This window comes from Pezoporus flaviventris, unplaced genomic scaffold (genome assembly GCF_033815535.1).
Source record: "Pezoporus flaviventris isolate CSIRO_AGI_PZ_B2104156 unplaced genomic scaffold, CSIRO_AGI_Pfla_v1 ptg000031l, whole genome shotgun sequence".
In the NCBI taxonomy this organism is placed as follows: Eukaryota; Metazoa; Chordata; class Aves; order Psittaciformes; family Psittacidae; genus Pezoporus; species Pezoporus flaviventris.
In genome coordinates this window covers 54,590,661-54,603,020 of record NW_026892579.1, presented here as the reverse complement: position 1 = coordinate 54,603,020, position 12,360 = coordinate 54,590,661, and the positions used below count along the sequence as shown (strand labels likewise).

The window sequence follows — 12,360 nt, the reverse complement described above, 5'->3', positions numbered from 1 at the left end:
AAGGAGATTCAGTTTGTAGAATAGTTTTGTATTCAGTTTGTAGAAGAATGGTGAAAAAGAACAAAAGAAAACTTTCAGCACTGAAACGGATGCTGAAGTCTTCAAATCCTAACTGACCCTAAACTCTTCAAACTCACAGCCAAAGAGTCCATCCAATTGTGAATACAAATTTGGCTCTTTCCATGTTTTAAAATGATAATTAAACACACTGTTTTGCTGAGATGGTAACATGACATAAAAACAACACAGCTTTTCAAACTTTTAGTGCATCTTTATCAACCGGATAAAGAATCTCTGTAGTGATTCACTGAAGATATTGCAAACATCACAAACAAAATGTTTTTCAAAATACCACTTCTTCCATCCCGTTCATTTTAGTTTCTCTTTACTTGCACAAGTTATCCAAACAGTCTCCCCTTCAGCACAGTCTATATTTCAAATATTCTTTAAGCTAAACATACTCTTTCAACTCAAATCTCTAACAACTTACTTTCTGTATTACTACTACTGTTTGCGTACTAATAATACTCTCAGATAAGGTTTTCAAGTACCTTGTGTATCCTGGATTTGTTGAGCATTTCATTCATATTACATTAAAAGTTCTAAATGATGAGGACTCTTAATCATGCATAACTCCCACATGCTGTTAGTACTAAACGAATGAATACAACATATCCAAACCAACAGGAATTACAAAGCATTTACATATACGCAGATTTTCCTACTTTGCACTAACAGAACAAGTTTCAAGTCACTGAGAAGTGGATAACAGCAGAAAAAATCTGTAAGTATGCTGAATTGCTGTTTACCAAATCCAGTTTGCATTTTACCTCATTTTGCTACTTTACGTCTGTACTATAGCTATGAGCTATTTTGTTAAAACCAGTCACAGTAATTTAGTCACAAGATCTGCTGCTGCTAAACTTTCTCCAGACAACAAGAGCACGCTATTTCGGAAATACATATATTTAGTGAGGTATCACTGCAGATATGGAGCATTAATGTAATTTCAGAGGCAGTAACAGCTAAATAACAGGCTTTTTCTTGAGAGCTTAACCTTTGTTAACCTGCAGTGTCCTGTAGGTTGGACATGACTGAAAGCAGGTCCACTTAAGACAGGATGCTCAGGTCTCTGTCCAGTCAGTGCTTGATTATCTTTAAGAACAGTTTCCAAAACCTCTAGATAAATCCCTACTCAAGTGACTGATAATTGTCATGTTAAAACATCCTTATATTATGGCATAATTTTCCACATTCTAACTAATGTTTGTTGCCCCTCCTCTTTCCACTGGGCAGCTCTGAGGAGAAGTCTGGCTCTGTCTTCTCTGTACCTTTCCCTTAACCCCATAGGGAGCCATAAGTAAATCTGTACAGTCCTGCTGGACTGTTCAGTCAGGAAAATTTTGACACACAGGAATCACAGCCAGCATTCATTTCAACAAATTGCACACAGCAGTGTCCCATGAGAGACCACAATGTCACCTCCAACTGCTCTCACTCACTGATCTCTTTCCACAGCTGGAGATTCACATTAACAGCAGTTCCCACATCAGCAGGTCACGGAGTACAGCCACAATGCTGCACTTGCCCTGCTTGGAATCACAGGCTGCTCATTCCTGCATGTGTAACATTATGAACAGAAGCAAGGTGAGGAGAAGGAAACAACTGCTACAATAATCAAGAGGAATTTCCAGTCCTGTGGTTGAGCTGCTTTAGATCTCAAACTTCATGAAGCCTACTTTTGGTTTTTATTCTTGCAGCATGACTTAATCTGCAGAAATAAAGAGCAGCTGAACCCAAGTTTATAGTGAGCATAGGCAAGGCGCTACAGCAAACCAAATTAATACCTCATATCCAGTGTAAGACTGTGTTGAATATTCAAAGTCAGAATCAGGTCCACCCGGGCAGTATCTGCAAATATAAAAAGACAGAAAACAGGCATCAAACTCGTACAGGTGCAATGACTTAATCTGTCTGAGGTACAGGCACACAAGATGGTGCAGGCTGAGCAGACACTGCTCTAACTGCCCCAGCTCTCACCAGAAACACACAGAAATACAAATCATAGAACCACAGATCATGGTTCAGAGCATGGGATGAACCAATAAATTTGTGTGTTTCTGCATCACCTTATGTAAATACAGGTACAGATTCAAACACAGATGCTGAAGGGGGTAATTCTGTGAGTTGAGAGGAACTGAGACTATGTCTGTTTACAAATGTTAAGTATACAGTACAGAACAGTTGTTTTGTTTCATGAGAATGCGATGTCAAAAAACAGTTCAGACATGGCAAATAACTACATCCACAAAAAACAACTTCGTAAGACTTACAAGAAGCAAAGTGTACTGTGAATCTATTTCTGGAACATGGCATTGTTTAAGGAAGGAGCTGCCATAGAGTAAATTAGCTTCTGCATGTAGAGGCTTGTTTGAAACTCTCTATTCTGTGACACAGCAAGACAGACTTGCAGCTACCACAGTATGACTGCTGGCCAGGAGAGGAATGGTACACGGCAGGGAATAATTAAAGGAATATAAACTTATTCTGAAGGGTCCTTAACTCTCTTTTGAGGACTATGGTTATTAATGACCAATCTACAGCCATTCCGGGCTCCAAGGCAGCCCTAGGCATGATTGTTGACAGTCCTTTCTATTTTAATTGCAGGCTCTGAGCACCCCCAACAGAAAACAGAACAGCAGTCAGCGTATTGCTACTCATGGTGCAGATCTCAGTGCACAGACACCAAGATAATGCCATCTCAGTCAAATCAGACACATTCGCCTCACAGTATAATGGATGAGTTTTCCCAGTGCCTGCCCTGCAAACTTAACCCAAGTCATCTGTCACCATTACAAAATTAATTACCAAATTACCAGGGCTGAATTAATTTGCTGGCAAAAGTTGTGCAATCCAATTGAAGGCATTTCATACACGTAATTACCTGGAACATATCGGACAGAATAGTGGCTCATGCAAGAGCAAGATCAGAGCCAGCTCACTCTGCATCAGGCAGCCGGTAGAGAGATAGAGATGTTTTGGGAGAGACAAGGCAGGAAACAGAGGCAATGTTTTGAAATAGATGAACCGTTATGGTTAGAAAAAAACCCAGATGTGATGACAGGTGTACAGACTCTTAAGTCAAATGGAGGTAACATACTTCAAGGTAAAGCCATTTTGGGTTTCTCAATTCAAATAAAACTCCAGCGCTATTCCCTTAACACCACAAGCTCTTGGCAGCTGGAGGCCTTCCCTTCCATCTGTGCTCTCATTTCACTCCAGAGCCAAGCAGAGCCAGGCTGTCACACCAAGCAAGTTTTTGCAGACACCCACCTACACCTCCTCAGGTGGGTCTCAGTTCAGCACTTTTCAAACTTGTCAGATTGAGCCCTGTTTCTTTTCTGGAATGGTCTTCTCCAATCTGCTTACATACCCAGTCATGCACCTCTGCACACCCTGACACAGTCATACAACTTACATTTGACTGTTAATAGATTCTCCTGGTTATTCTATTCACAAAACTGTATTCTACTAACATGGCCCATGAAAGAAAAAGGTCTCCTCCACGATGAAAAACTGAAAACAAGTAGACTTTTTAGAGTAATATGCAGGTATCAGCAATCTGCAACTCTGCACTTGTGCAGGGAGCAAGCCTGTCTCCAATACAATGCTGCTGCAATCATAGATTTACACAGAAATGTTGGAAGACAGACTGAGAAGAGCTGTGGTTCTGCAGCCTGGAAAAGGGAAGGCTCTGGGAAGATCTTACAGCAGCTTCCAGTGCCTAAAGGGGCCCACAAGAAAGCTGGAGAGGGGCTTTGGACAATGACCTGTTGGGACAGGACAAGGGGGAATGGCTTTAAACTGACCAAGGGGAGACTGAGATGAGATCTTAGGCAGAAGTTCTTCCCTGTGAGGGTGGTGAGGCCCTGGCACAGGTTGCCCAGAGAAGCTGTGGCTGCCCCATCCCTGGCAGTGTTCAAGGCCAGGTTGGACGGGGGTTACAGCAACCTGGTCTAGTGGAGGTGTCAGGGATTTGGAACTAGATGAGCTTTAAGTTCCCTTCCAACCCAAAGCATTCTGTGATTCTATGAAAACAGTTCTCTTAGCTCATCTAAGCTGTCATACTTACACACATATGTTGCCTGTGAAATTAATGTGCGGACACCTGTGTGGTTTACACATCACAGCTACAACAGCAATCTGTAAGAAGCAAAATTAGAGAGGAGAGAAATTATGGTAATTGCTGCCGAATTGACTTGGAAGGCTATGTATACATGTGCATCTGTGAGAGACTATTTAAAGATGTTTTCTGCTTAGTCTGCCAGCTAGAATATCTGTGTGTTAGCTCTTGAATGAGATAACAAATATATAAAGGAGCAGGAATCTTATTCTTTAATATTTTCATGATTCAGAATAAACTTGACAGTTTATTGGAAAGAACCACGTGTCTTATAGCAAATCTGATTAACCACCTTGGTGAAGAGATGCACACAGACATTCAGGTATTCACTGAGCCCATCTAACATGTACCTAAAAGGGTGAGAGTGTGTTGGCAAGCACACCAAACACCACTCAAAGATGAAAACAAGGGAGAGATGAAGAGAAACACAAAACCAAAAACCAAAGATAATAAAAAGAGCTCCCTCCCTCCACCTGAGCCAAGCCCTTTTTCCCTGTTGGATCTCACAACTGCTTTTCATACACTAAATGCAAGCCTAATGCCAGATCCCATCTTCCTTCACTAAAAAAGAACCAGAGGGAAGAAGAGAGGGACACACAAAGATCCTCTTAATTTGGGGCACTGAAAGCATAACACCTAATTTCGTGTTTTCAGAAATCCTGGTTGAAGTCAGAGTTTAACAAAATATTCTATAGAAAGAAGATTTTAAAGCCTTTTCTAGGCTGAACAAGCCCAGCTCTCTCAGCCTGTCTCCATAGGAGAGGTATTCCAGCCCTTAGAGCATCTTCATGGCCTCCTCTAGACTTGCATTAACACATTTTATATGTGTTCACTGAGAGGGCCTGAAGGTTAAGCTGCACTTTTTCTACACAACTGAAAAGTAAGGCATGGTGCTCTGAAAATAGATCCCCACACTGCCTTTTTACCTCCTCCCAAGTACTTTGAAAGCAATAGCCCTGTAGGCACAACATCACAGAGAAGTTGACCTGCAAGGCAGCAGCGCAGCCAGTGCGTCCATATGGACATTCAATATCCACGTTATTAAAAATAATTAAACACAATTTATTGATGACAGCAGGGGGGGATGGTGAGAACAATGCACTTGCTTACCCCACTAGCAGTCCTTATAGGCTTGGCCTTCAGCTTTGGTACCAGCACCTTGCGGTACTGTGGTGGAACAGCAGCAATGATGTCAACCAAGCGCGGCTGTGCTGAAAGGCCATACTTCGCCGCCGTCTTGGTTTTCAGCCTGAAAGCAGAAATACCTCAAATTAACAACTCCATTCTGACTTATTTACCCATATTCCACAAGAATGCCATTGTGCTGCTGTCCAGTTACACGGAGATCTATGTAGGTTCTCCCAGTTTGCTCTTCCAGGTAAATTATTTAAAAAGCATACAGTTATTTCTTGCAACAGCTGCATTAAGATACCAAAAATTAACTCCAAATAAGGTGGATGCAAAACTGCCAATGTTTTTAGTTTCTGTATAGTTTTCTTCTAAATATGGTTTTATCAAAGCATTGCCAAAGCTGCCAACAGACTCTGGCTTGTCCATTTTCAGAGATTTAACTCTTTTCATGTTTTCCACATGATTAACCCCTCCGCATAGAGTTTAGCCAAGTTCATTTCTAACATGTTCATGTCAGTTACTTCCAGCATCAGCAAAAAGGTTGCAATTATATCAGGTAAATTAAACGGAAACAGCAGGACAAATTCAGGTTTATTATTCCACATGCGTCAAGAAGGAAGAACTTTCCCTAAGCACCAATGCCATTTATAACACATTGCCAAGAAAATCTGATTTTAACTTTATTCCAATATTATTCTCTCCTTTCTGACTTTGGGACTCCTGAAGGATGAATGCAGATAGAAACATAAAAAGGCAATGACAAGTTTCTAAAGAGTTTTGCACCAATACAACCTCTTTTGTACTCTGAGCATTGACTGTGAAGTAGCAAATCACTGCAGAATTTACAAATCTTGGTGTCTTTATTATCAGGTAACAGTAAGAGAAATGACAGTAGCCTGTGAAAATAAAACATTTTAAAATAAAGCCTGCATATGATACAGGACAGATTCATCACTGATGGACCAGCCCTTCAGCATCATTCCAGGGACTTACTTGTTCAGATTCACATCGTTTCCCTGCTCATGAGCCTCGATTAACTGCTTTATGATGTCAGCAATTGTCATCATCATCAGCTCTGCATGGCTGAGGTCTCCTGCAATGAGAACAAACCAAATGATGTGTATAGCCAGAGCATTCTACCTGCTTGTGGCAACCAATGCACACCTGCTCTGCAATTTAATACTACCTACAGTTACTGCTCTCAAAGGGAATTTTGCCACTGCATATCACTGCAGCCTTCCCCAAATAAATGACTGTCACCATCTCATATCACTGATTCTCTTTTACTTCTAGGACAGGAGCCAGGCAAACTCCTGAGCACTCACGTGAGTGCAAAGGAACCACAGGATCATTAGGGTTGGAAGGGACCTCTGGAGATCATGTAGCCCAATCCCCCCTTCCAAGGCAGGGCCTCCTAGAGCAGGTTACACAGCAACATATCTGGTGGGTTTTGAATGTCTCCAGAGAGGAAGGAGAAACCAGAACCCCCTTGGGCAGCCTGTTCAGGGCTCTGTCACCCTCAGTGTGAAGAAGTTCTTCCTCACGTTGAGGTGAAACTTCTTGTGTTTTAGTTTACGGCCATTGCTTCTCATCCTGTCACTGGCCACCACCAAAAACAGTTAGGCACTATTCTCTTGGCACCCACCTTTGAGATATTTATACGCATTAATCTGATCCCATCTCAGTCTTCTCTTCCCTAGACTAAATAAGCCCAGCTCTCACAATCTCTCCTAAGAGAGATGCTCCAGACCCCTGATCATCCTTGTGGCCTCTGCTGGTCCCTCTCCAATAGCCCCTTGTCTTTCTTGTGCTGCTGAGCCCAGAACTGGACACAGCACTCCCAAGTGTGGCCTCACCACGGTCGAACAGAGGCGGAGGATCACCTCCCTCCACCTGCTGCCACACTCCTCCCAATGAACCCCAGCATACTATTGTCCCTCCTGGCTGCAAGGGCACACTGCCAGCTCATAGTCAACTTATCATCTACAAATACTCCCAGGTCCTTCTCAGCTGACTCTGCCTCCCATTCACAGCGCCCGATTCAACAGTGGGGGGAGAATAGGGGCGGCTCAGCGGGGGGTGCCAAGTCCCTCCACCCTCCTCCAAAAGAGCACGGAGGGAGCAGCGCAAAGCCGTGCCTCGTTCTCTCTCTCCGCACACATGCACAGCGTTCATGGAGGTGGTAACCCCATAGCTCCATCGCCACAGAGCCAGAAGCAGCGCGGGAACCCCCCCGCCACAGCCAAACACACGGTGAAGTGCTGGCCCAAAGCCTCTCCTTGCACACAGACGAGGCCGGGGGAGGCGGCAGAACCCTACCCCACCGCCCTCAGCTGCTGGGAGAGCGGCAGGAGCCGCCTAGCAGCACGAACCGGACACTACGGTCCCGCACACCCCGGTACCTTTCCTCTTCTGCCTCATGCTGCCCGCTCCCCCTCAGCTGCTCCCTTCACAAGCCAGGCCACGGGCCCCTGCCATCAAGCAACACCGCTCAGCTCTGTCGCGAAAAAGCCGCACCTCCAGCCGCTCTGCCGGAAAGCGACATGAGGACGGCGGGCGACAAGGAGTGCCTCCGCCAGCCGCTGGGGGCGCTGTGAGGGGACCCGCGGGGCGCAGCCTGTCCCGTGGGGGACCCCATCAGTGTCGGCGCCTCCGTACCGTGGGTGGTGCCGAGTGTCCCTCATTGACGTGATCAGCGCTTGCCGGTGTAGCGGCGGACCGAGTTCACCCGCTCCATGGCGCTCTTCGGGCCCTGCGCCCCTTCAGCGCTAGATGGTAGCAAAGCGTCGACGTGAGGGAGGGAAGAACGAGCTGGATTTTCCTGCGAAATGAATAAAAGTGCCCGAGAGGTGCTTGGAGACCTGCGGGCTCCTGAGGAGCACAGGGGGGAGCTGGGGCGTGGTGCAGGGGAGCAGGAGTGTTTGAGGGTGCCCATGGGAAAGAGAGGTGAGGGAAGAGGCTCCTTCAGAGGGGAAAGGAAGGGCTTTGGGGGGGGCTGACAGCAGCCCCACAACCTCCACAGCAGTGTGCGGTGGAAGGACGGGAGATAACAGGCATAAATTTGAGGAGAGAGGTTCAGACTGGATCGGGGCAATCCCAAGCACAAACACAGGCTGGGGGAGACTGGACTGAGAGCAGCCCTGAGGAGAAGGACTTGGAGGTGTTGGTTACTGAGAAGCTCCCCATGACCCAGCAGTGTGCGCTTGAGCCCAGAAACCAACCGTGTCCTGGGCTGCATCACCAGCAGTGTGACCAGCAGGTCGAGGGAGGGGATGCTCCCCCCCTCTGCTCCACTCTTGTGAGACACCCCCCAGGCCTGTCTCCAGCTCTGGAATCTCCAACATAAGAAGGACGTGGAGCTCTTGGAGTGAGTCCAGAGGAGGCCACAAAGATGCTCCAAGAGCTGGAGCAGCTCTGCTATGGAGACAGGCTGAGAGAGCTGGGCTTGCTCAGCCTGGAGAAGAGAAGACTCCAGGGAGACCTTAGAGCAGCTTCCAGTGCCTAAAGGGGCCCACAAGAAAGCTGAAGAGGGGCTTTGACAAGGGCCTGCAGGGACAGGACAAGGGGGAATGGCTTTAACCTGACAGAGGGGAGACTGAGATGAGCTCTTAGGAAGAAGTTCTTCTCTGTGAGGGTGGTGAGGCCCTGGCACAGGTTGCCTGGAGAAGCTGTGGCTGCCCCATCCCCGGCAATGTTCAAGGCCAGGTTGGATGGGGCTTGGGGCAACCTGGTCTAGTGGAAGGTGTCCCTGCCTATGGCCGGGGGTTGGAACTGGATGAGCTTTAAGGTGCTTTCTGACCCAAACCATTCTGTGATTCCGTGGTCTCTAGAAAACAGGGCCCTGATCCTGAAGTCACATTGCCTGGACAGAGCCTTAGGAAGATTGAATGCTGGACGAGGCCCAAAGTCAGTTAAGTGTAGGCTCTGGGTCTTGGCAGTGTTATTGGTTGTTCCATTCAATCAAGGGAATTCCACTGGTCTGGCAGCAATGTTGTGGCCTCCCAGGAATGTGGCACTCAGCTCTGACTCTGACTGCTGCTGTCTGGGAGCCACCAGGAATGGGAAGAAGGTGTTTAAGTCTCTTAACTTCTGAGAACCTATCTGCAACTGCTGTTGAGGCACAGTTTAGTGCCATCAAAGAGGAGTGGGGGATGGAGTAAGGGAAACGGCACCCAGGGATTGTTAATGGTTCTGTACAGGTGAGGGCTAATGGCACATGGAGGGACATGCAGGGTCCTGTTAGACCTACGCTGCACTTGGTGCCTTCTGCATGATAAGAACATGAAAAACTGCATGAGGATAGAGTATGAGTTAGGTGGGGAAGCAAGCTGCCTACAGACACCAGAGGTGTGGTATACAGACTACCAAGATAAACTTTTCCTGAGGGATTGCATTTGGATTAGGGGCAATTTGCAAGGCAAAACTGTAATTTTTTTTTTTTTTTTTGGCATCAGAGTGACAAAGCCTGCCTTAATTCCTTCAGTGACCTCTCCGGGACCGTTGTGATCTCTGCCAGGCTCTTCCCAAGGTAAACTTACCAACTTCAGCTAGTGCTCCAGATGGGCTTTATGAAGGCATGTTTGCAGACTGTCAGAAAGGTGAGCAGGAAAAGTAAGCATGTTTTGATTGATGATTATTTCCTCTATAATGAGATGATGAATGGAAACTGTCTTTCCATTCAATCCAGATTTGTAAAGTATTTGAGGTATTAAATTCCACCAAAATCCTGAGGATTGGCTGAGTACCCGAATATGTTTAAAATCTAATTTCTCTGACTACATTAATCTAGTTCTTATATTATTTCTCTTTCATCTCACTGTTTGAAGCTCAGCCCTCCATCTAACCAAGGATCTGACACAGAGCAAGGGAGGACCTGTATCTTTCATCCCCGCAGAACAGGAACTTCTCTGCCTGGCACTGGGGAAACAAGAGCAGTATCACCTGAGTCACAGGCTGTGCTGGGTGAAAAACAGTCCTTCATAAGGACTCAGCTTCATTTTTGTTTTCAGCTCTTGCCAGAAAAGACTTTCTTCACTGACCTCAGCACACCATGCAAAGAAGTTGGCATGTAGGTCCTTTGTTCTCACTTAGGCTGTTCAAAAGAAATCTGAACTGCCTTGTAGGAGGCCTTTTGGATCACCAGGTGGGATCTCACATTTGCTCTTGTGCTTCTCAGCATGGTTTTCTGTCACTGCTATTCTCAAGCTGGTGCTGTATTCTCTTTTTCTTCCACACACATCATTGCTGCAGAGTTCACTGGGGCTTTTTCCCATGGAGACCCTTGTGTAGATCCTTGCTAGAGCTGCTGGACCTCATGTGAGCTTGTATGTCAGACATCTTGGGGCACATCCAATGGCATGAGCTACTCTGTGATGCTTTGCCAGTGAATTACACAAGTTGGCTGTCTCTGTGGGCACCAAGGGGATTGTGGATGACACCAGAGGACTACCAACCACCTGAATGATGCAAACTGTGCCCTACCTGCAAAGTGAGTGGCTTACCACTGATGTTAACATGATCATAGAATCATAGAATCATAGAGTAGTCAGGGTTGGAAACGACCTTAAGATCATCTAGTTCCAAACCCCCTGCCGTGGGCAGGGACACCTCACACTAAACCATATCACCCAAGGCTTTGTCCAACCTGGGCTTAAACACTGCCAGGGATGGAACATTCACAACCTCCCTGGGCAACACATTCCAGTGCCTCACCACCCTAACAGGAGAGAATTTCCTCCTTATATCCAATCTAAACTTCCCGTGTTTAAGTTTTAACCCATTACCCCTTGTCCTGTCATTACAGTCTCTGACGAAGAGTCCCTCCCCAGCATCCCTATAGGCCCCCTTCAGATACTGGAAGGCTGCTATGAGGTCTCCACGCAGCCTTCTCTTCTCCAGGCTGAACAGCCTCAACTTTCTCAGGCTATTTTCATATGGGAGGTGCTCCAGTCCCCTGATCATCCTCGAGGCCCTTCTCTGGACTTGTTCCAACAGTTCCATGTCCTTTTTATGTTGAGGACACCAGAACTGCACACAATACTCCAAGTGAGGTCTCACGAGAACAGAGTAGAGGGGCAGGATCACCTCCTTCGACCTGCTGGTCACGCTCCTGTTGATGCAGCCCAGGATACGGTTGGCTTTCTGGGCTGCAAGCGCAAACTGCCGGCCAGTGTTCATTTTCTCATCGACCAACACCCCCAAGTCCTTCTCCGCAGGGCTGCTCTCAATCTCTTCTCTGCCCAACCTGTAGCTGTGCCTGGGATTGCTCCCACCCAGGTGTAGGACCTGGGTCTTGGCATGGTTAAACTTCATAAGGTTGGCATCAGCCCACCTCACAAGCGTGTCAAGGTCCCTCTGGATGGCATTCCTTCCCTCCAGGGTATCAACCAAACCACACAGCTTGGTGTCATCGGCAAACCTGCTGAGGGCGCACTCAATCCCACTGTCCATGTCAGCGATGAAGATGTTAAACAAGACTGGTCCCAACTCCGATCCCTGAGGGACACCACTCGTTACTGGTCTCCAGCTGGACATTGAGCCATTGACCACAACTCTTTGTGTGCAGCCATCCAGCCAGTTCTTTATCCACCGAGTGGTCCATCCATCAAATTGATGTCTCTCCAATTTAGAGACAAGGATGTTGTTTGGAACAGTGTCGAACGCTTTACACAAGCCCAGGTAGATGACGTCAACTGCTCTACCCCGTCCATCAGTTCTGTAGCCCCATCATAGAAGGCCACCAAACTGCTCAGGCAGGATTTCCCCTTAGTGAAGCCATGCTGGCTGTCACCAAGCACCTTGTTTTTCATGTGCCTTAGCATGCCTTCCAGGAGAATCTGCTCCAAGATTTTGCCAGGCACAGAGGTGAGACTGACTGGTCTGTAATTCCCTGGGTCATCCATTTTCCCCTTCTTGAAAATGGGGGTTATATTTCCCTTTTTCCAGTTATCGGGAACTTCACCTGACTGCCATGATTTTTCAAATACGATGGCCAGTGGCTTAGCAACTTCATTTGCCAGCTCCTTCAGGATCCACGGGTGGATCTC

The 12,360-nt window shown here is 46.7% G+C and overlaps 1 protein-coding gene across 1 annotated transcript in view; it reads right to left on the bottom strand.

Annotated features, from left to right (window-relative positions):
- The window catches only part of ELP3 (elongator acetyltransferase complex subunit 3), a 94,245-nt gene extending 86,448 nt beyond the window's left edge, over positions 1-7,797 (bottom strand). The window contains exons 1-5 of the mRNA XM_061461124.1: positions 7,717-7,797; positions 6,308-6,407; positions 5,294-5,432; positions 4,133-4,203; positions 1,848-1,911 (exon numbers count right to left, since the gene is read on the bottom strand). Coding sequence (XP_061317108.1) covers positions 1,848-1,911; positions 4,133-4,203; positions 5,294-5,432; positions 6,308-6,407; positions 7,717-7,735 — 393 coding nt within the window. The 5' untranslated portion in view covers positions 7,736-7,797. The remainder of the gene's footprint in view (positions 1-1,847; positions 1,912-4,132; positions 4,204-5,293; positions 5,433-6,307; positions 6,408-7,716) is intronic.
- Positions 7,798-12,360: the final 4,563 nt, after the last annotated feature.